Source organism: Manis pentadactyla, chromosome 10, assembly GCF_030020395.1.
Source record: "Manis pentadactyla isolate mManPen7 chromosome 10, mManPen7.hap1, whole genome shotgun sequence".
NCBI lineage: Eukaryota > Metazoa > Chordata > Mammalia > Pholidota > Manidae > Manis > Manis pentadactyla.
Genome location: NC_080028.1, coordinates 119894376 through 119917497, shown reverse-complemented (window position 1 = coordinate 119917497; position 23122 = coordinate 119894376). Strand labels below are relative to the sequence as shown.

General features: G+C 40.6%; 1 protein-coding gene across 1 annotated transcript in view; it reads right to left on the bottom strand.

Moving 5' to 3' along the window:
• Window positions 1-21807, bottom strand: part of TXNDC11 (thioredoxin domain containing 11) — an 80942-nt gene extending 59135 nt beyond the window's left edge. Inside the window, exons 1-4 of the mRNA XM_057487576.1 lie at window positions 21490-21807; window positions 15028-15244; window positions 8082-8179; window positions 4347-4476 (exon numbers count right to left, since the gene is read on the bottom strand). Of these exons, the coding sequence (XP_057343559.1) occupies window positions 4347-4476; window positions 8082-8179; window positions 15028-15244; window positions 21490-21731 (687 nt within the window). The 5' untranslated portion in view covers window positions 21732-21807. The remainder of the gene's footprint in view (window positions 1-4346; window positions 4477-8081; window positions 8180-15027; window positions 15245-21489) is intronic.
• Window positions 21808-23122: the final 1315 nt, after the last annotated feature.

Genomic DNA, 23122 nt, shown 5'->3' with positions numbered 1-23122 from the left:
TGGGGAAAGTGGGCACCCTTGTCTTGTTCCTGATCTTAAAGGAAAAGCTTTCAGCTTCTCGCTGTTAAGTATGATGTTGGCTGTGGGTTTGTCATATATGGCCTTTATTATGTTGAGGTACTTGCCCTCTATGCCCATGTTGTTGACAGTTTTTATCATGAATGGATGTTGAATTTTGTCAAATGCTTTTCAGCATCTATGGAGATGATCGTGTGGTTTTTGTCCCTCTTTTTGCTGATGTGGTGAATGATGTTGATGGATTTTCGAATGTTGTACCATCCTTGCAATCCGGAATAAATCCTACTTGATCATGATGGATGATCTTTTTCATGTATTTTTGAATTCAGTTTGCTAATATTTTGTTGAGTATTTTTGCATCTATGTTCATCAGGGATATTGATCTGTAGTTTTCTTTTTTTTGTGGTGTCTTTGCCTGGTTTGGTATTAGAGTGATGCTGGCCTCATAGAATAAGTTTGGAAGTATTCCCTCTTCTTCTACTCTTTGGAAAACTTTAAGGAGGATGGGTATTAGGTCTTCACTAAATGTCTGATAAAATTCAGTGGTGAAGCCATCTGGTCCAGGAGTTTTGTTCTTAGGTAGTTTTTTGATTACCAGTTCAATTTTGTTGCTGGTAATTGGTCTGTTTAGATTTTCTGTTTCTTCCTTGGTCAGCCTTGAAAGGTTGTATTTTCCTAGAAAGTTGTCCATTTCTTCTAGGTTATCCAGTTTGTTAGCATATAATTTTTCATAGTATTCTCTCAAATTCTTTGTATTTCTGTGGTGTCTATAGTGGTTTTTCCTTTCTCATTTCTGACTCTGTTTATGTGTGTAGATTCTCTTTTTTTATTGATAAGTCTGGCTAGGGGTTTATCTATTTTGTTTATTTTCTCGAAGAACCAGCTCTTGCTTTCATTGATTCTATTTTATTCTTCTCAATTTTATTTATTTCTGCTCTAATCTTTATTATGTCCCTCCTTCTACTGACCTTGGGCCTCATTTGTTCTTCTTTTTCTTGTTTCATTAATTGTGAGTTTAGACTGCTCATATGGGATTGTTCTTCTTTCCTGAGGTAGGCCTGTATTGCAATATACTTCCCTCTTAGCACGGCCTTGGCTGCATCCCAGATTTTTTTGTGGTGTTGAATTACTGTTGTCATTTGTCTCCATATATTACTTGATCTCTGTTTTTATTTGGTCATTGATCCACTGGTTATTTAGGAGCATGTTATGAAGCCTCCATGTGTCTGTGGGATTTTTCATTTTCTTTGCATAATTTATTTCTAGTTTCATACCTTTGTGGTCTGAGAAACTGTTTGGTACAATTTCAATCTTTTTGAATTTACTAATGCTCTTTTTGTGGCCTATTATATAATCTATTCTTGAAAATATTCCATGTGCACTTGAGAGGAATGTGTATTCTGCTGCTTTTGGGTATAGAGTTCTGTAGATGTCTGTTAGGTCCATCTATTCTAATGTGTTCAGGGCTTCTGTCTCCTTACTTATTTTCTGTCTGGTTGATCTGTCCTTCAAAGTGAGTGGAGTGTTGAAGTCTTGTAGAATGAATGCATTGCACTATATTTCCCCTTTTAATTCTGTTAGTATCTGTTTCACATATGTAGGTGCATAGATATTTATAATGGTTATGTCTTGTTGGATTGACCATTTTATCATTATGTAGTGTCCTTCTTTGTCTCTTGTGACTTTCTCTGTTTTGAAGTCTATTTTGTCTCATACAAGTACTGCAACTCCTGCTTTTTTCTCTTAGTTGCTTGAAATATCTTTTTCCATCCCTTCACTTTTAGTCTGTGTATGTCTTTGTGTTTAAAGTGAGTCTCTTGTAGGCAGCACATAGATGGGTCTTGTTTTTTTATCCATTCAGTGACTCTGTCTTTTGATTGGTGCATTCAGTCCATTTACATTGAGGGTGATTATCGATAGGTATGTACTTATTGCCATCGCAGACTTTAGATTAGTGGTTACCAAAGGTTCAAAGTTAACTTCCTTACTATCTAAGAGTCTAACTTAACTCACTTAATATGCTATTACAAACACAACCTAAAGGTTTTTTTCTTTTTCTCCTCCTTTTTCTTCCTCCTCCATTCTTTATATATTAGGTATCATATTCTGTATTCTTTGTCTATCCCTTGATTGACTTTAGAGATAGTTGATTTAATATTGCATTTGCTTAGTAATTAGCTGTTCTATTTTCTTTACTCTGGTATTATTACCTCTGGTGACAGCTACTAAACCTTAGGAACACTTCTATCTGTATCAGTCCCTCCAAAATAGACTGTAGACATGGATGTAGGAGGCAAATTCTCTCAGCTTTTGCTTATCTGGAAATAGTTTAAACCCTCCTTTAAATTTAAATGATAATCTTGATGGATAAAGTAATCTTGATTCCAGGCCCTTCTGCTTCATTGTATTAAATACATCATGCCACTCCCTTCTGGCCTGTAAGGTTTCTGCTGAGAAGTCTGATGTTAGCCTGATGGGCTCTCCTTTGTATGTGATCTTATTTCTCTCTCTGGCTGCTTTTAATTGTCTGTCCTTATCCTTGATCTTTGCCATTTTAATTACTGTATGTCTTGTTGTCATCCTTGGGTCCCTTGTGTTGGGAGATCTGTGGATCTCCATGGCCTGAGAGCCTATCTCCTCCCCCGATTGGGGAAGTTTTCAGCAATTACCTCCTCAAAGACACTTTCTATCCCTTTCTCTCTCTTCTTCTTCTGGTATCCCTATAATGCAAATATTGTTCCGTTTGGATTGGTCACACAGTTCTCTCAATATTCTTTCATTCTTAGAGATCCTTTTTTTCTTTGTGCCTCAGCTTCTTTGTATTCCTCTTCTCTAGTTTCTATTTCATGTATAGTCTCCTCCACAGTATCCAATCTGCTTTTAATACCCTCTATGCGCTCTTCAACGATTGGATCTCCAACCGGAATTCATTCTTGAGTTCTTGAATATCTTTCTGTACCTCCATGAGCATGTTAATGATTTTTATTTTGAACTTCCTTTCAGGAAGAGTCATAAGGTCAATGTCATTTAAATCTTTCTCTGGGACCAGGTTCCTTTCACATTTCATATTTGTATATGGCACCCTCTAGTGTCCAGAAGCTCTACTCTCTGGAGCTGCTCAGCCCCTGAAGCAATGTCAAGGGTTGCAGGGGAGTGGGATTGGGGCCTGGGGGAGGAAAGAGCTGTTTCCTGCTTCTTGCCGCTATGCCTGTCTCCACTGCCTGAACCAGTGGGCTGAGCACACAGATATAAGCTTTTGTCCCAGAGCAGCCAGATATGGATCCCTCCTTTCCACAAGCGGCTGGAATCTCAGTCTCCCCAGGAACTCTGCCTGTCTTAGCTTTCCAACCCCTTAATCATGAGAGTATCATGAAAGCACCATGGAATGTAGGTTTGTGCTCCCAGAGCAGATCTCTGGGGTTAGGTATTCAGGAGTCCTAGGCCTCCACTCCCTCACCGCTCCCCTGGGGTGGGAGAAGGGCTTGGGTCCAGCCAGGCAACGGCTTTGGTATATTACCCTGTTCTGTGAGGTTTATTCTTTTCTCCAGGTGTATGCAGTTTGGCACAGCCCTCTTCCTGTTGCTCTTTCCAGATTGGTCCTATTAATTATATTTTTGTATTATATGCGGTTTTAGGAGGAAGCCTCTGTCTCACCTCTCACGCCACCATCTTTAATCCTCTCCTCTACATTCATTATTTATAAGGCAGGTATAATGTTAGTAAATATCTGGAAAGAAAATTCTAGACCCCACCTTACTTCCTTCCATATTGTGATTATCACACTGCAGAACACTTCCAGTTCTGCAGAATAAATGCTAATGACCCATTAACAGCAGGAAACTGTAAAACTTTGCTGCTTTAACAGTAAATCAATAGCTATGGCCCATCCTCTTCACTATTTCTTCTTAAAATCATTCCTAAAACTGAAAAAGTTAACAGTTAAATTAAGAAGCCAAAGCATTCAAATATTTTATATCATGAAAGAGAAAGTTTTAAAAATGACATAAATATTCAAAGTTTTAACCTCTAGATATACAGTGAAGTTTTAACTCAAAAACCTTAAACATTTCTTCACATCTAAGGAAGAATTTGGAGAGGCAGAAGCCTGGGCTACAGTGCAGTCTGTACTTAGGGTAAATAAATCATATGCTCTCTGTACCTTGTCTTAATATGTTCAAAGTATCTACAATTACCATCTATCTCATATGGCTGGTGGGAAGATCTTTTACCTGCTACAAATCAGGAGGTATAAAAAACACTTCTAATACAAACGATCCAATACAACCCGATGAAGCTTGGGAACCAGAGGAGATATGAAAGGTAGGTACCTCGTAGTTTGAGAGGAAATCTAATAATTCTGATTGAGATGGGATGTAGAGAAGTGGTTTCATCACCCGGCGGACAAACTTCTCAATGTAAACAGCACTCATGGGGCCTTTGTATTCGATTGGTCCAAAACTAGTACCAAAAAAAATAAAAATGAAAATAAAAATAATACACCATGCATTAAACTTGTAATGTACAACTGAAATCATCAACACCACAAAATGAAACGTCTTGCTTTAAAAGAATCCTAACTGATTCATCTTTAAGTAGGCTTCTATGTCTCAGGCAGTGACTAGAGGGCTCAGTAAGAAAAAGCATTTGATGTGACAGGAGGTACAAGCAACCATTACTCTTCTATGAGCTTAATTCAACTGCAAACTGAATTTCAAAACAAAGAACATTCTCTGAAAAAAAATTCCCACAATATTTCTTTAAAAAAAAAAACAAAGAAAACAGAAAGGCGACCCTGAAAACTGACCAAATGCTAAAAGATTCCAGGTTCTTCACTACGCAGTCAATGTAGGCGGAAGACCTTCCTTTCACACGTGACTGTAAAATAAGAAACAAGCTAAGCAGCTGGCCCTTGGCCCACTAAAACATAATTACTCAATATTCCCAAAGCACTTACACAAAAGATTACTAAAAAAGCCTCAAACCTATTTAATGCTTTATTGCAACATGATGGTAAGTATATGAAGGTATGAAGTCAGGGGCCTGTATAATGATCTTCCTTGTTTTCCCTTCCAGTTGTGCTTGGGGATGCACAGGAATTTGATTAAGCACTGCAAGCAACGCTACGACCACTCAGTTACCCTCCTAAGCTAATCGAAATCCTCACATGGCTTTCTTCAATTTTGTACATACAAACATAGCTCAAATACAACTGGCTGGTATGTGGCAGGGGTGGGGAAGTATTGTAAAATTCAGCAACTCCATAACCATTCTTCAATCTAAACAGAACCTGACATTAAACTTACTGCTAATAACAATAGATAGAACACAGTAAAGAGTTATACTGTGATCACAATACTATACGGTTACAGAAATTAACACATACACACATACATAATGGGATACGATAAACAATTCTTCAGCATACACTACAGAATACGATGCCAGATGAATGAATATTAGCATGAAAAAAGTAAAAATACCATTCTACATGCACAGCTGGGAGGGACGCAGAGTTAACAAGTCTGCCAATTCAAGACTCATTGTACTAATCTGTTGAACTAATTCAAGTTTAAAGAACACCACCACCACCAACCACCAATCATTTTTAATTTAAAGGAAGAAATCAAAGAATCATCTAATAACATATTTTGTTCAGGAAAATGCAATGTAACCAATCTGGAAACCTTGTCTACTCAAGCAGCAGGTTCTGCTGAGTTTTCCTAGAATGATGTTATAAGAGTTCCAGGGACTTGTGAAAACTGAGAGGATGTCCTCAGAGTGCAGGATGTGGAACGTATTTTACTAACACATGACGGTCATGGCTGTGGAAAAAGCTGACCTAGGGCTGCTAAGCTTTGTACAGTATTTTGAGAAACTACTACACATGCCGGGGTCCTTTATAAACTTTTGACTGGTATCACTACAAACCAAAAAAATGGATTCTACTTTCACAAAACAGTAAAGTCTATTGGTGTCTTTATGCAGTTACTTATAGGTAAGCCTTCTACAAATAGCAGAGGTCTGCCCAGGGATAGGGCTGGAGGGCCAGGCAGCACAGGTCTGCCCGGGGATGGGGCTGGAGGGCCAGGCAGCACAGGTCTGCCTGGGGATGGGGCTGGAGGGCCAGGCAGCACAGGTCTGCCCGGGGATGGGGCTGGAGGGCCAGGCAGCACAGGTCTGCCCGGGGATGGGGCTCGAGCACCACTTGTACAAGCACTGCAATGCAAGAACTTACACACTACCAAGCGATCACAAGGGAGTTCAGCTGAAGAACACATTCCTTTGTATGTGTTGTGGAGAAAATGAGGGCTTGCAGAGTCTTAGCAAGAATATGAAAGGCTACCTTTTGGGTATTTCCGTGCCTTAGCATTTTCTTCGGTTTTGGTACAGTGGGAATGGTAGATGTTGTAATGAGTATTAATGGGTCTCAAGCAACTTTAACAGGCAAAGGATGAGGGGTAAGCACTTCAAAGTGGGAACCAACCTCCAATGCCTCATCTGTAAGACGAGAGGGTTGGACTAAATATATCTAAAGTTCCTTCCATGTCCTTTCAATCTTTTTTTTTTTTTTTAGGAGAGCAAGGTACAGGCTTTTATTTAGAGATAAAGTTAAGGGACAGAGCTCTCAGCTCACGCCAGGAGGGGACAAGAGAGTCCCTCAATCTTTCTATAAAACTTAACAGTGTACGACAATTTTCCATACCCAAATATCCCAAAATGACATTCTGTACTCAATCAGAGGCAACACTTTGGATTTTAATGTCCCATCAAGTTCAGTCCACCTCCAGCTTAGTTACGTAGAGTTGCAAGGTCTATCCTCCCCACTAGGCATCTGTACCGTTTTCTATTACAAAAAAAAAAAAAAATTGCAGGGACCTTCTTAGGGCAACCTCATCGACCCATTACAGAGCAGAGTTTTAGAACCTTCAAGTATAACACTGCAACTTACCTAAAAAAAAAAAAAAGCCTAACCATGAGAAAGTTATTCAGAGAAAGTACTCCTATATCTAAAGGAAAATCTGAAGGTGGAGCTGGGGTAAGAAAGTACATTTTTGCCCAAATACTATTTAACGGCTCTTGAGAAACAATACTATGTGCCACACAACACTCTGAGAGCCAATGCAGTGTAATGGAACATAACAGATAATTCACATGATAGTCTGTTGATGTCTGTCATAAATCCCCCATGATTAAGGCCCAGGGAGGGAAAAGAATAAGGCATAAAAAGTAAAGCTCTTACTAATCAACTCTTTACCCACTTTACCCTCATTAGCAGACTTCAAACCAATTACATTTAAAAAAATCCAAAATCCCATTTCCTGTCTCCAAAACCCTTCAAGTCAGATTTTAGACATTACTTAACACCATAGCCAGGTCTGGGCAGTACCCCAATATCAAGCACCAATAATTCTGCAGCAAATGAGTAAAGTGGCTCCTTAAGTAGGAAAAAGACTATAGACAGCCTCTTGCTACTTCGGGACAGATGAATGCATCTGGGGAGAAAATTTATGAAAATCTTACGGATTTTCAGAGCTCTTTGTATTTCAGAATTATGGATATAGGAGTATGGACTTGTAGTAATTTTCTTCCCAACTGAAAAGATGGTAAGATACCCTTCTGACCATACTATGTCGCCAGGCAACACAATAAGGACTTTTGTGTATTTCTAATACGATACAATAATTTAGAATATCTGAAATGTACAGCCACACAATGGAGTAACTGCTACCATAAAAACAATTCTGTAGGATATGCAATGACATGAAAAGATGTTCACAAAAATAAGAAAAAGCAGTTTAGGGAATAGTATTACTACATAATTCTATCTTTTTATTTAAAAAGGGGGAGGGTAGAAATTATAGCCACAGGATATAAATCAAAACATAGTGGTTATGTGTGGCTATTAAAACTATAAAGATCCTTTTATTTACTTATACTTATCTCTATTTTTTCAACTCTTTACAGTGAATACCTAATACTTTGAAACAGAAAAAAAAAAGCAAAATTCACATTGAAGTTGATAAACTTAATTAGAATTAGGAACACTACTCAAAAGTTCTTACCTCCGATGATATAGATAAATTACAGGAAAATAAAAGAAGTGCTTCTGTTTTCTGCATTTCCCCTGGTTCCACCAACAGTTAATTGCCACAAACAACACCTGCAGAGCCAAAAGAGGTTTCAAATGACTATGAATAAACAACTGAAAACTTACCAAGATTTAAAAGATAAAATTACAGACATGGAACTCTTCCTCTCTGAAACAGAAAGGTATGAAAAAATTGTTTCAAGTGTCCAAAGGCATCATTTACCACTACAATAAAAAAGAAAGACTCTTTATGTACAGTGTCTAGCTAGGACTCTGAATATTTTAGAATTTGGCCCAAGAGGAAAGTTATTTGCTTCTGAATTCTAAAATGAATTCAATAAGCTTTTTCTAAGCATGATTACACTAAAACTTAGTAGAAGGATATGTCTTTTGATAGTCAAACTGAGCATCTGAGAATGAAGTAATGTCACCTTCAAATAAAACATCACAAATTTCAAAGAACCATTTTTAATTACTATATTAAAATCTAAAGATAACAGATGAATAAAATGCTCTCAGATGCAGTACTGCATAACAAAAATATAGATTAAATATATATTTATAAGTGAATGCTGAAGTATTTAAGGAGAAATATTACCATGTCTGCAATTTACTTTGAAATGTACCAAAAATAAGATGGATTTTAATAGTTAGATCAACTTTGGCACTGTTGACATTTTTGGCTTGAACTGTTAAGAGTTTTTCTGCTGCTTATTTTTGTTGTGGGGGCTGTCCTACACACTGGATGTAGGGTGGTACAGGATGTGAAGCAGTATCTCTGGCCTCTACAAGCACCCGCCTCCCAAGCAGTGACAGCCAAAATCATTCTGCAAGGGCGCCAAAACCTCCCCTGGAGGGAAAAACCACCACCTCTAGTTGAGAACCACTGACTAAAAGGATGGCAAGATGAATAAAACTGGCCAAAACAATCGTTAACAGAGTGTTAACTGTAGAATTTAAGTGGTAGATATAGGTAAAATTCCTTCACATTTACCATTCTGTTTAAATTTTTAATTAAAAAATATATATTAAGAATATAAGTGAAAAGTCGCTTTCAGATGCCTTATACTTACTAGACAGCAATATTGCTCAAAATAGAAACTCTTTAGAGCTCCTTCTAGAGTTTATTTATGAGAAAGAAAGAAATCTTTACTTAAGGTTGGCATCTCAATTTTTACTGAAAAACAGGACACAACTTACCATATATGCTAATTTACCAAGCAATGTAGCTCAAAAGATTTTTGCTTACTTCCAAAAGTAAACCCTTTTCCCACTGACAGCACAGAACAATAACTCTCAATCTGGAAGGGGCTGGAAATTTTCTGAAAAACTCAGTGCCCGTCAGTTGCAGATGGCACTATGTCCTCTGCCACTTGTGTGCTTTTGAACAAACTGCTCTGCCCTGTCAAGCAGAGGTCCTGCTCAAAACAGGGATATCAGCATCAGCTCACAGAGGGCCTGGCACACCAAGCACTATTCCTATAATCACTCTGAAGGACCTACTACTTAAGTTGATGGTAACAAGTGACTGATACCCTAAAAATACAACAGATCCCCCTTTGTTCCCCGTGTTCTCTAAATTCAGAAAACTTGGGGAAAGACTGACAAAGTGGTGATTACTTTTATGCTAACATACCACTTGCCTCCCAGTGCTCCATTAGAGTTTCTGGAAGTGTCTGCCAGTTTGGTTACTATTAGCCATTTTTAAAGGGGGTTGGGGGCCGGTAAAGGTGACACGGGGAATTGATCAAGTCCATAGGTCCAAAGTTGGAACACAAAATCACAACTCCCTTAGAATCAATGTCTTAGGGGACAAAGAGATTTATTTAAACAGTACTTGGTACCATTTTCAGGGATAGATATATAACGGTTAAAAAAACAAAGGCTTAAACATAATATTCGTCATGTAAGTGTAGATTAGTGATACCAAAAACAAAGCAAAAAAAAAAAGGGCAGTTCCTGTGTGGTAACCTCCAACGAGTTCTACACAAGGGTATAAAGGGCATATAAAAGTGTAGGCAAAGGGTCTGTTTGTGTTTATACAGAGGATCAAAGCCTAATTTGGCTACCCCGAAAATGAACTAAGATACGATATGAAAAAGAACTTCCAACATCAGCACTCTCGGGAAGACTCATGACAGAAGATGAACAGAAAAAAAAAAAAAAAAAAAAAAAAACTTCAACAAAGATCCACACACTGTCACAGGTGTAGATGCACTCATCCCACCAGTTCCTGGACTTGCCATGGGAAAGATGAAGGAGATATCTAAGCTGGCCTGTGCATGCAGTAAAACAAAAATTGGACTGGATCTATACTGTTGGAACTCAACCAAGAATTAGGAGAAGTGCAAATTGTAGCGCTCCAAAATCTTACAACCACAGACTACTTATCGTTAAAAGAACATATGGGATATGAACAGTCCCCAGGAATGGGGTGTTCTAGTTTATCTGAATTCTCTCAGACTGTTTAAGTTCAGTCGGACAATATCCACCATATCATAGATAAGTTTTCACAAATGCCTAAGGTGCCTAACTGGTTTTCTTGGTTTCACTGGAGATGGCTGGTAATTACAGGTATGCTTTGGTTAGGTAACTATATTCCTATTATGTTAATGTGTGTGCACAATTTAATTAGTCGTTTAAAACCTATCCATGCTGAAGTTACTCTACAAGAAGATATGTCAAAGAAATAATCAATCTTCCCAGGTTTTCTTCTGCCTGCTACTTCTGTAGCTTTTCTTCTTCCTTCCTAATCACAACCTTTAAATAGAACTCGTGCCACATGTCGAATTTACCGAGTATCATAATTCTTCCAAGTGGTAAAGACACCTCAAGACAAATGCTGGGCATAGAAGCCACAGGGCATAAATATGCAAAGAAGTAAAAAGCTAACCTTTTCAAACGATAAGGCTTCTCTCTCACTTACCAACTTCACATTTCCCTGTATGGCCCCGGAAGATGACTGGTTAGCCAGAGACGGGTAAGATTCCTCAAGGGAGGAACAACCTAAGACAGGCACAGTCGCAGGGGGCCATCTGGTGAGAAAATGGGGAGCAGCAGAGGTGAGGCTTAGAACCTCCCCCCTCATGTTCTGAGAGAAATCTTCTGCATACATGGATGTTTATTGCCCTCGTCTAGCTCGGATTAACACATAGTCTACAGGCACACACCTGATCATCTACATTTGCTCTCTTACAACACTAAACTCTGTTTCCTACCTTTATCTCGTATCTACCTACCACTTCAGCATTTTATTAAAAATAATAATAATAGAGAAATGTGGTATCCACATATAAATCAGGTTTAAAAATCAAATGAGTATTCATATTTGAACTGACTGTTTATAGTTCATAATGCATGAGCAAAACCGAAAGCTTCTGTGATGACTGCCCTTGCACTGTTCACCATGTAACTTATTCACTATGTAAGAATTTGTACTCCATGTAAGAATTTGTTCGTTATGCATCAGAAGATTGGAGACTGACGAAAATTGGGCTTGGGGTGGATTAATGATTGTGCATTGAGTACTGACCCCCCTATACAGAGATTTGTTGTGGTTAACAACTATTTGATCAATAAATATGAGAGATGCCCTCACAATATATATATATATATATATATAAACACACTTCCAATTGTAAAATAAATAAGTAACCGGGATGTAATGTATAGCATAAGGAATATAGTCAAAATATTGTAACAACTTGGTATGGTGATACCTGGTACCTAGAAATATCATGTATATAAATGTTGAGTCGCTGTGTTGTACACCTGAAACTAATGTAATGCAATGCTGTTGTCAACTACCCTTCAATAAAAAAAAAAAAAAGCCTAATTGGGCTACCCCGAAAATGAACTAAGATACGATATGAAAAAGAACTTCCAACATCTGCACTCTCTGGAAGACTCATGCCAGAAGATGATCATCAAAAAACCCCAACAAAGATCCACGCACTGCTACAGCTGTAGATGCACTCATCCCACCAGTTCCTGGACTTGCCATGGGAAAGATGAAGGAGATATCTAAGCTGGCCTGTGCATACAGTAAAACAACAAATTTGACTGGATCTATACTGTTGGAACTCAACCAAGAAGTTGGAGAAGTGCAAATTGTAGCGCTCCAAACTCTTACAACTACAGACTATTTACTGTTAAAAGAACATATGGCATGTGAACAGTCCCCAGGAATGGGTTGTTTTAATTTGTCTGATTTCTCTCAGACTGTTCAAGTTCAGTTGGACAATATCCACCATATCATAGATAAGTTTTCACAAATGCCTAAGGTGCCTAACTGGTTTTCTTGGTTTCACTGGAGATGGCTGGTAATTACAGATATGCTTTGGTTATGTAACTATACTCCTATTATGTTAATGTGTGTGCGCAATTTAAGTAGTAGCTTAAAACCTATACATGCTGAAGTTACTCTACAAGAAGATATGTCAAAGAAATAATCAATCTTCCCATGTTTTCTTCCGTCTGCTACTTCTATAGCTTTTCTTCTTCCTTCCTAATTACAACCCTTAAATAGAATTCGTGCCTCATATCAAATTTACCGAGTATCATAACTCCTCCAAGTGGTAAAGATACCTCAAGACAAATGCTGGGCATAGAAGCCACAGGGCATAAATATGCAAAGAAGTAAAAAGCTAACCTTTTCAAACAATAAGGCTTCCCTCTCACTTACCAACTTCACATTTCCCTGTATGGCCCCGGAAGATGACTGGTTAGCCAGAGACGGGTAAGATTCCTCAAGGGAGGAACAACCTAAGACAGGCACAGTCGCAGGGGGGCCCATCAGGTGAGAAATTGGGGATCAACAGAGGGGAGGCTTAGAACCTCACCCCCCCTGTTCTGAGAGAAATCTTCTGCATATGTGGATGTTTTATTGCCCTTGTCTAGCTTGGATTAACACATAGTCTACGGGCACACACCTGATCATCTACATTTGCTCTCTTACAACACTAAACTATGTTTTCTACCTTTATCTTGTATCTACCTACCACGTCAGCATTTTATTAAAAATAATAATAATAAAGAGAGAAATGTGGTATCCACATATAAATCAAGTATAAAAACCAAATGAGTATTCATATTTGAACTGACTGTTTAGAGTTCATAATGCATGAGCAAAACCGAAGGTTTCTGTGATGGCTGCCCTTGTACTGTTCACTATGTAACTTATTCATTATGTAAGAATTTGTTCTACATGTAAGAACTTGTTTGTTATGCCTCAGAAGATTGGAGACTGACGAAAATTAGGCTTGGGGTGGATTAATGATTGTGCATTGAGCATTGACTCCCCTATACAGAATTTTATTGTCGTTAACAACCATTTGATCAATAAATATGAGAGATGCCCTCACAAAAAAAAAAAAAAAAAAAGGACAGACTTCCAATGGTAAAATAAATAAGTAACCGGGATGTAATGTATAGCATAAGGAATATAGTCAAGATAATGTAACAGCTTGGTAGGGTGATAGCTGGAACCTAGAATTATGTATATAAATGTTCTACCACTGTGTTGTACACTTGAAACTAATGTAATGTAATATTGTGCGTCAACTACCCTTCAATAAAAAATAATTATTTAAAAAAACAAAAAAAACAAAAAAAAACAAAGGCTTTATGAGGCTGGGCAGGAAACCTAGCCACCATTTACAACACTGTTTCTAAGAAAAACCAGCTGAGAGTTCCAAATGAATTTGTGGAACTCAGCAGCCTGCACTAGTCACCTCTGACCAGTGGTTCTCAGCACAGCCCCTCAGAAATCTCTGGGATGCCTTTTGCTGGTTGCAATGACTGGGAGAAGCTGCAGGGCCTGGGGTGGGCAGGGGCTATGGCAGGTATCCTGCAATGCTCAAAAGAGCTTTGCACAGGGAAGTCATCCACATCATCCAGAGCAGTTTTACATGTACTAACAAACACTGATGTTGTTATTATTCAAGCCCAGTACCTACCTCCATTTTAAATGTGAATCTAAATTCACCGAATTCTTTAGGGGGAACTACTGTGTAAGTTAAGGGCAGAAAGTAGTTTGTATGGTTTGGAACTTTACCAAGAGCTGTGCTGTTCACCATTTAGAAAAATCAAATCACTGAGCAATGCCCCTGTGGTACCTGAGACTGCAACACATTGTACCTCAATAAGTTTGCATGTATAACTGCCCCATTCAGAGCAGTTCTATGTAAAGATACAAGGAAGGACCTATTCTGCCCAAGCATTCATATACTGAAACACGTATCACTTAAGTATACATTATTTTTCTCCTCCTCCCCACCTTTATAATTAGCACATTAGATTGATTACCTTAAAATTACACATACAGGGAAGTTTTATCATCTATGAATTCCTTTTCAGGACAGAAAAAGGAATACCATAAAATATATATTGTTTTATAAAGGGAAATTTGGATCCACTGGATTGAAAGTCACTGCCATTCAGATGACTCAATTGCCCATATATTCCTCTTTTCTAGCACAAAGCTGGCATTCATTAAATATTTGTTGACTATAGTTCTGGTGCAAGTATTTAAAAGGTCAGCCTATTACATGTAGTCATGATACATAAATTCCTCTTACATAAAATAACTGATCAGCAAATATCAAACGGGTATTCAACTAGGATTTTCATCCCCCCACCTCCCTTGGCACCGCAACCAAAGAGCATGGTACCCCAAGAGAAGCACTGACCTGCATCACAAGGACATGCAGAATATGCTCCCTCTCCTGCCCCTAACCAACTATGACAATCACAATCAGAAACCCTATGTTTCTTTATAGGTTTTACAATTTGCAAAGTAAGGCTTCTAGCCTTCACTTTGGCAAAATCAGCCACCTGGGTCAGATGTCTCTAGTGGGGACAATCTGCCTCGCGAACAGGACTGACAATCATTTGATTCTTAGGCTGAATGTCCGAATTACCTGGTCTGAAAGCTGACCTGCCACCTGCTCAATTTCTGCCCTGGCAGCGATGGACTGTCCACACCACGGAGCATAGAAGAACAGCAGCACCACCTCCGAATCCCGTCGAACATGCTCAGCATAGTCCAGCTGCCCCTGGAAGAGGTCAAGAACTGGAGACCTCGAGGAGAAAAAGCTGACAGGTGGCTTTGCTGGTATTATCACATCTTTTGCTCGACTGAAAAAGAACAAAAACACAAACAAGATTGCTAACTTTTATCTTCTAACAGTTTTGTGTGGAAGGAGAATGAAGTGCAACATTTAGCAAAATCTTCTTTTGAATTAAGTTCCCAAAACACTGACCTAGATTAAAAAAGTAGTATTCTGTGCTAAGGCAACATTTGGCTGTGAGAATGTAAGATATGAACATATTGAAAATGATTCTCTAATATTGTCCCCCCAGACGTGGGATGGGAGGACAGTAGAGAACAGAGAAAGATGTCTTTAAATAATCCATATTCTTGCCTCCTACACCCAGAAGACCCCATCCTCACCTTTCTTCAGACTTGCTCTCCACAGGAGCCACTGAGCTCCAGGGCTTCAAGCCGTCAGTGAGCTGGCTCAGTAAGGGAAGGGAGCTACCACCAGTAAGATTTCTATGGGAAATTCTAGTAATCAACCCAAGTTTGAGAAAGCATTAAGTTTACTAGCTGGAGTTGGCCTGTACTTATCCAGGGCGTTCATGCAAAATAAATAAATAATAATGCAGATTTCTGCAGATTTATATCATGATCCAAAGGTTAAATAACAAGGCAACAGCCCAGTTAACTAGCAAACAGGCTTCCAGAGTACTTGAGGTTCCCAGAAGGGAGAGATCAGGAGGAGAATGTAAAAAAGACTGAACAAGTGTTCTGAAGTCACAGTACTGCCGCTTTTCTTGTCAAGACAGAAAGATCTTGGTTGAGGCTGCATCCCACCAAGTTTAAGGAGCCTAGTAAACACCTTGAGCTATCCACATATCTGCACCAAAACAGTGTAAAACCATTAGAGCATTTTAGCCAAGATACCAACAGAGGCAATAAAAATGGAACCCTAAAAAATATTTGATTAACCCAAAAGAAGGCAAGAGAGGATCAAGAAAGGAACAAAAACCAGAAGGTACAAATTAAAAACAAATAGCCAGAAGGTAGACTTAAACCCAACCATATCAATAATTACATCAAACAAAAAGGGACTAAACCACCCAATTAGAATAGACTGCCAGACTGGATAATGAGGCAAGACCCAACCACATGCCATCTAGAAAAGGCAAATCCTAAACATACAGATGTATACAAGAGGGAAACAGACAAATGGGAAAAGATATACCATATAAAAAGTAAGCATAAGAAAGCTGGAGTAACTTATTAGGTGAAAAGAATAAACAAATTGGAGTATATTCTTACAATTTAATGTTACTCAGCTATAAAAAAAGAACTGATATATACTATAACTGAATGAGTCTCAAAATTATACTGAATGAAAAAAAACAAACACCAAAGAATACATGTATGAATGCATTTATATGTACTTCCAAAGCAGGCAAAACTAATCTATAATGAAATGAATCACCAGTGGCTGTCTGGAGTGGGTGGGGAGACACTGCACAAGGGTACTGAGGAAATATTCTGGGGAGAAGGAAATGTTCTCAAGCTCCATTGAGAAGGTGGAGGTGGTTACATATGCCAGAAGTCATAGACCTGTACACATAAAACGTGTGAATTTTACTGAATGTAAATTATACCACAACGAAGTTTATGAGAAAAAAATCTCGGCTAGGTGTCACCTCCTCCGTGAGGCTTGCTCTGACAACTCTGAGGCAGGTAGCCCTCATTTTTTTCCAGGTCCCTGCTGCTTGCCTTCATAGCCCTCACTACAATCTGTAACACTTAGTTCATTATCTATCTACTCTACCACATCATTACCTCCACGAGGGCAAGGTCCCTAATATTATCACTGTTAGATCATTGTTTCGCCATTCATGGTACTCTGAAGTTCAATAATTTGTGAAATGAACAAACCTACCCTACTTACCTCACCTGAACATATGTGAGAGCAAATTAAATATAAATCCATACAGATGTACATTATTAAGAACAGTCTGAGAATCAAACTGGTAGGGGCCCATTTGCTTTACTAGGAATGATTCTAAGGGCCACCTAACTACCTTCTAACTTTCCATGTTTTCAGATGAACTTGATAATCTGGTTTCTCAGAATACAGCAAAGTAGTAGGGAGGAGGAACATGAATGATGGTGCTGCCCACTGAGATATGTAGCAGACAGCCAGATATTTAGAACCAAAAAAGAAAATGTGATAAACAGCAAGACGTAAGCTAATCTAAGGGCCTCAGATCATTTATTGTTAAGGAAAGAGTCCCACACGGTCCTCTGCATCTAGATTTTAGTTTCCTGAATTAAGAGGACAGTTTAAAATATATTACTTCCCTATTTTAACCAAAAACTGACATCATAAAGTAGCAGTGTTAGCTGGAGCAAACCTCCCATTTACTCACTCAAACTAACAATTTAACCCTGCAATGAGGGACCTTTGTCTAAAGTAAAAAACCTTCATAACCTGAACAACTCAGTCATTTACATAATTCAAAAAAGTGTTCAATGAACAAATGTAATTGTGCTTCAGGCACTGTACTAGAAGGGAGTAGTGAACACGGTGTGTTTTTGAGGGGCTGCCTTTCTCAGGGAGGAGGACCGCAAACCACCACTCATGTAAGCTACAAACAATAAAAACACACAAAACTATCGCTGCTGTGTGGAGAATTGAACAGAATGGTATGACGGGACCCGGAAGCTCCTCCGATAGGGTGTGGTCATGGCGCTACCTTTAAAGCTGAGACCTGACTGACAGGAAGACAGCCATGCAGTTGGTAAGGGGGGCCCTGTGCCAAAAGTGACCACTCACAAGAGCTCTATGGTGGTATTACTTTTCTACTATTCATATTGCATGTTAAAAATGTAGGTTTGTGACAGCTAAACAAAAGATCAACTTAGTATTATTGCTCTGCATGTTTAGAGCAGTTCCTAAAGTAAACAACGCAGGTAAAATGCCAGATAAAATATGTAGCCCATCAAAAAGCAAACATTAACTAGGAAAGAAAAACATGCCTCTGCTCCATTAGAAACACAAGTTTCCACTTAACCTTTTAAATATGTTAACTATTTCTGAGAAATTACACCTAAATCAAAAATCCCCTGCACTTTTCAAGTCTATATCTCAGGTACAAAAACTCTTAAGAGTTGGCTGCAAACAAAAAAGGCCTTTTACAATTGCCCGATTTCTTTTTCTATGAGTTTTTTTTTAAAGTTCCACGTGTGATACCATACAGTATTTGCCTTTTTTTTTTGTCTGGCTCATTTCACTTAGCATAATGGCCTCCAGGATCATCTGTGTTGTCCAAGATTGCAGGGTTTCCTTGTTCCTGAGGGATGAATAATATTCCATTGTGTGTGTGTATCTCCTACTTTCTTTATCCTTTCATCCACCGATGGACACTATATATAAATTAGCATTTAGAGGAATAAAGTTTGAGCAATATACTGGAAAAGAAGAATAAAAATAAACTAAGAATCCAACTCAAGAAATCAGGAAGCTGCAAAAAAAAAACCTACTATGAGAAAAAAGGAAATAAAAGAGCCATGAAATATGTGTTTGAAATAATGGAATGTGTTTGAAAACAAACACATAAGAGAGGATTAACAAAGCCAGAAGTTGGTTTTTTGAAAAGAAAAATAAGGTTGATAAACCTCTAGTAAAACTGATTTTAAAAATAAGAAAAAAATAACCAATTATCAGAAATCAAAATGGAAAACTGCAGATTATTTTTTTATTCCCTTATATCTTTTACTATTTTTTTGAGTTCTTCTCTTCATTTTTTCTTTTGAGTTTTTTTCTCTTTTTTTAATTGTAGTACCATTAATACACAATCTTCTGTTGGTTTCAAATGTACATCAGTGGTTCAACAGTCCCTGTGATCAACTTATACTGTGATTGCAAATTATTGTGCTCCTTTATCCCCTTCCCCTAGCAACTCTCAAATGTTTTATGAGATTAACACCCTATACCTCCTTCTGAAGAAGTGTTGAAATTACAAAATGCAATAAAGCAAAATGAATATATGTATACACATACATATATAGATACAATTTTTTTCCCTCCATATCAAGATACAGGGAAGTAAGCAGGATGAAGTCATGGAGATGCAATGCATAGGAAGGCACGTAGGACAGAGATTAAATGCCCAGAAATGCACAATGACTAATTCAACTTTTTTTTATACTATCTGGTTTGAACTCAGCTAAGCAACAGACACCAAAGAGAGCTGTCACTTACTTCTGGAGCTATTAATAAAAAGTAGACCTGGAGTTATTAATAAAAATTAAATTAAAAAAAAAAACCCTACTATCCCTTAGCCTCTGTCCTCATTAACACAAAGATCTTAAAAGTAGAATAGGGAAAGGGGACCAGAAATATTCTAGTCAGTTGTACAGAAATAAAATAGTATCATAACACCACTCAATCAAACAAGACAAAAAAAAAAAAAATCAATCTGAGTCTACCAAAAGACTATCAAATTTGCCAGAGGCACACAAAGGAGCTAGGCAGGTGGGCAGCAGTTCACTGGCTCACACGTTTAGCCTGAAGCAGGTGGGACCTTGCTCTGCCTGCTCCAGCAAACTGGTTTTACACTCTTTCTTTGTCTTGGTATTTCAAGTCATGTTCTCTTTGAACAAACACTAAGCATTTTTTCATAGATGGACAAACCGATGTCAATAAGTTCCCCACGTCCGGAGGGGGGAAAACCTCACTTACTAATTTGAATCCAAATGGCACCTTGCAATTATTTACCTTATACAACACTTTATCTTCCTTGTGTGGGACATGACATAGCAACAAGGTAAGAGTCAAGTACCCGACAATAAAGGATTCAAATTCCAGCTCAGCCACTGAATAGGTAGATGTGACTTGGAGCAAGTTTTGTAACAGGACCAAAGCTCAACTCCTTCATCTGTAAACTGGAAGTGTAAGAGGATAACCAGACTTCACTGGGAACTGAGATTTAAATGATCCATACTCGGCTCTAAGACTGTGTTAAATGAATAAAAGCATTTGTGTGAACTGTAGCTCTCAAGCAGGCAACTTTATTCCCTGGGGAACATTTGGCAATGTCTGGAGACATTTCTGACTGGGGATGGGGATGGTGCTACTAGCATCTGGTAAATTCAAGCCAGGGATGCTGCTAAATATCCCGCAATGGACAGGGCAGCCCCCAGCAACAACGAAGTATCAGGCCCAAAACAGCAAAATTGCCCAGGCTAAGAAACCCTGCTAATAGTATAGCACTTGGCACTTGACAAATGATCAATAGTTACCCTAACTTGTTCTCTTTCCACTAAACCCCTAAGGCTTTGACAACTCTTGGACAGTGTCGACATACTACACTTAACATACTCAATTAAAATGTTTTAAATTGAAACCTAACTCGTGGTCAATATGCCACTTGGCAACAACACAGACTTATAAACTGCAGTCCCAGGAGATACACTGAGGCCAAAAGTAGTGGCCACAAGTACGTCTGAAATTTAAAGTAGATTTTGTATTTGTGTACTTTCCCAAAGACAGGCGCATTAACTTTTCATTTTTCCTGTTGCCTCTGCTCCAGCCTACTGAGGCCTTCTTTCCAATTCCAGGAAAACCCCAGGCTTGTCCAGCCTCAGGACCTTTGCATTTGCTGTTCCCTCTACCTTGGACACTCGCCGCCCAGATTTCCCCAGTGCCGGCCCCTTCCCCTTCTCGTTTGAGCTTCCTTTAGGAAACGCTTTCGGCCCGCCTTCCCCTCGCACCCCACCCCCCCAACCTCCCGCACGGCACTTACAGAGCCTTTAAATTATATTGTTCACTTGTTTATCACCCGCCTCACCCACGGGAATGGACAGCGGGGCCCTTTATCTTTATCGCTGACCCGGATGAGTGCTCCCCACATGGTAGATGCGGATAAACAATCCTTAGATCAATGAGTGCAAGAATTCTCAGGGAGGTCTGGGATATCTAATGGCTGTGAACCCCCTACACTCGAATCATAAACAAAATGGGTGATAAATGAGGGTCCTACAGGATGGGCAGAAGTCACCGGTGCACCCCCAGAAAACCCCAACGGGGAGAGTAGCTCAGTACCTGGCCCACCCACCTCAGTACCATCGGTCTGTACTAAAATGGGATGAAGAGGCGCCGAGCAGCACCCCAAGGCCTCGCCATATGGCTAGCTGCCTGCTGACCAAGGGGAAGTGGCGGGCATGGCCGCAGGCTGGGGGAGGATCAGGTCCGCCGCTCCACGCGAAGTCTGGCCCGATATCCCCTCCGGAGCCGCTACGACCCCCGACCCTGAGGGCCTCGAGCCGGCCACGCGCGGCTGCAGGGCCGCCTCACCTGCACGTAAACTTGAGGGCGAGGAGCAGGGCGCAGCCGAGCGCCACAGCCCCGCAGAGAAGCTCGGGCCGCTGGCGCGCCATGAGGGAGGCGCCGCGCAACCCGCGGCGGAGCCGGCCCGCCGGGGACGCTCCGGCCGGGGCCGGGCTGTGGGAGCCCGCGGGGCCGCCGCCGCCGCCACCCTCGTCCTCGGCGTCGTCGCTGCTGCTGCTGCCGCCGCCGCGGCCTCCGCATTCCGACATTACATGCTCCCAGTCGCCGGCTTTATAGCGCCGCCGCCGCCGCCGAAGGCCCTAGGGCCCGGCCCGGCGCGTCGCTCCCCAATCCCGCAGCTCGCCGCGCCCGCTAACCCGGACTCTCCACGTCAGCCCAGCCGCCACCGCGGCGCCCGCCCCCGACCCTTGGAGTCTGCGCGGAAGCCGGCTCCGTTCGGAAGCCACGCCCCTGTGGGCCCCGCCCCCTCGCTCACGAAACCTGCGCGGACCTCCTCCTCCCCCGCCCGGCCCGCCGCTGGGCAGTCTCCCAGGGGCCCCGCCTCTGTCTCGGGGTCTGCGCGTGCGCCCGGCTGCGCGTCAGACCGGCGCCGAAGCGGCAGCCTGCTTACCCCGGCGTCCCCGCTCCGGTCGTCAGTGCAGTGATGCTGACAGTGGTTGTGCCCGCTAGTCTCACTACAGACCTTGGAGGACGTAGGTGCCGTTTGTTATCCCTGCTAAACCGAAAAAAAAACATGTGCAGAGGCGAAAAGTGCCCGAGGACCCGGGAGTGAGGCGGCAGCGAAGGGGACGGGAGAGGGCGGTTCAGTCACCTCGGTTTGCACGTCTGTAGAATGGGGTCAGTAGCAGTATCTCTCTTGCATGGTTGTTTTGAGGTTTAAATGAGGTAATACGTGGAAAGTGCGAGCCTATAGTGGGTGCTAAATAAATCTTAGTTACTGTTGTCTCCCAGTGTCCACGGTCTCCATTAAATGCAGTGTGCCCAGCACACCACAGCCCTAGGGGCTGTCTGTACTCACTTTACGGGTAGGAAAACTAAGGCGTGGAAAAATCCTTTGACCGAGGCGACAAAACTCGGAGGCGAGAAATTCAGACTCAAAGGCAAGCTGCGCTGGCTGTAAGCCGCCCCAGGGACCCACTGCTGACTCTCAATCTTCTCTGACTGACGTATGTTAGGTCCTTCCTAAAGTTTTGTGATGAGGAAGGATGTCGGTGAGGAATGAAATGTGATTTGAGAGTGACAGGAAGGAATTATTTCCATGAGAGAGAGGGACACGTGTACTTGGGACCAAGTGAATGTCCCTAATTCCACAGCTGTTGGGGCCGCAGATCAATACTAGACCTCACTGTCAGGATCTATAAACCAGGCAAGTAAACGGAAGGAACCAAGTTACTATGATGCCTAGCAAAAGAGCAAGCAGAAAGCATGGCTGCGGCCCCTCCTCTGCCACGGGGCAGCTGTGTGACCCTGGTGCAAGGTTTCCAGGATGTAAAATGCGGCTCCCAGTGCCTTGCTTGGTAGTTGGGCCAGAGCATTCAGTGCATTGAGCATGTGTTTGTAGCTCACTCAGCCTACCTTTTGCTATTTGTTTTCTGTATCTCACATCTCTTATTCTTTCTTATTTTCTTTTTCATTATGT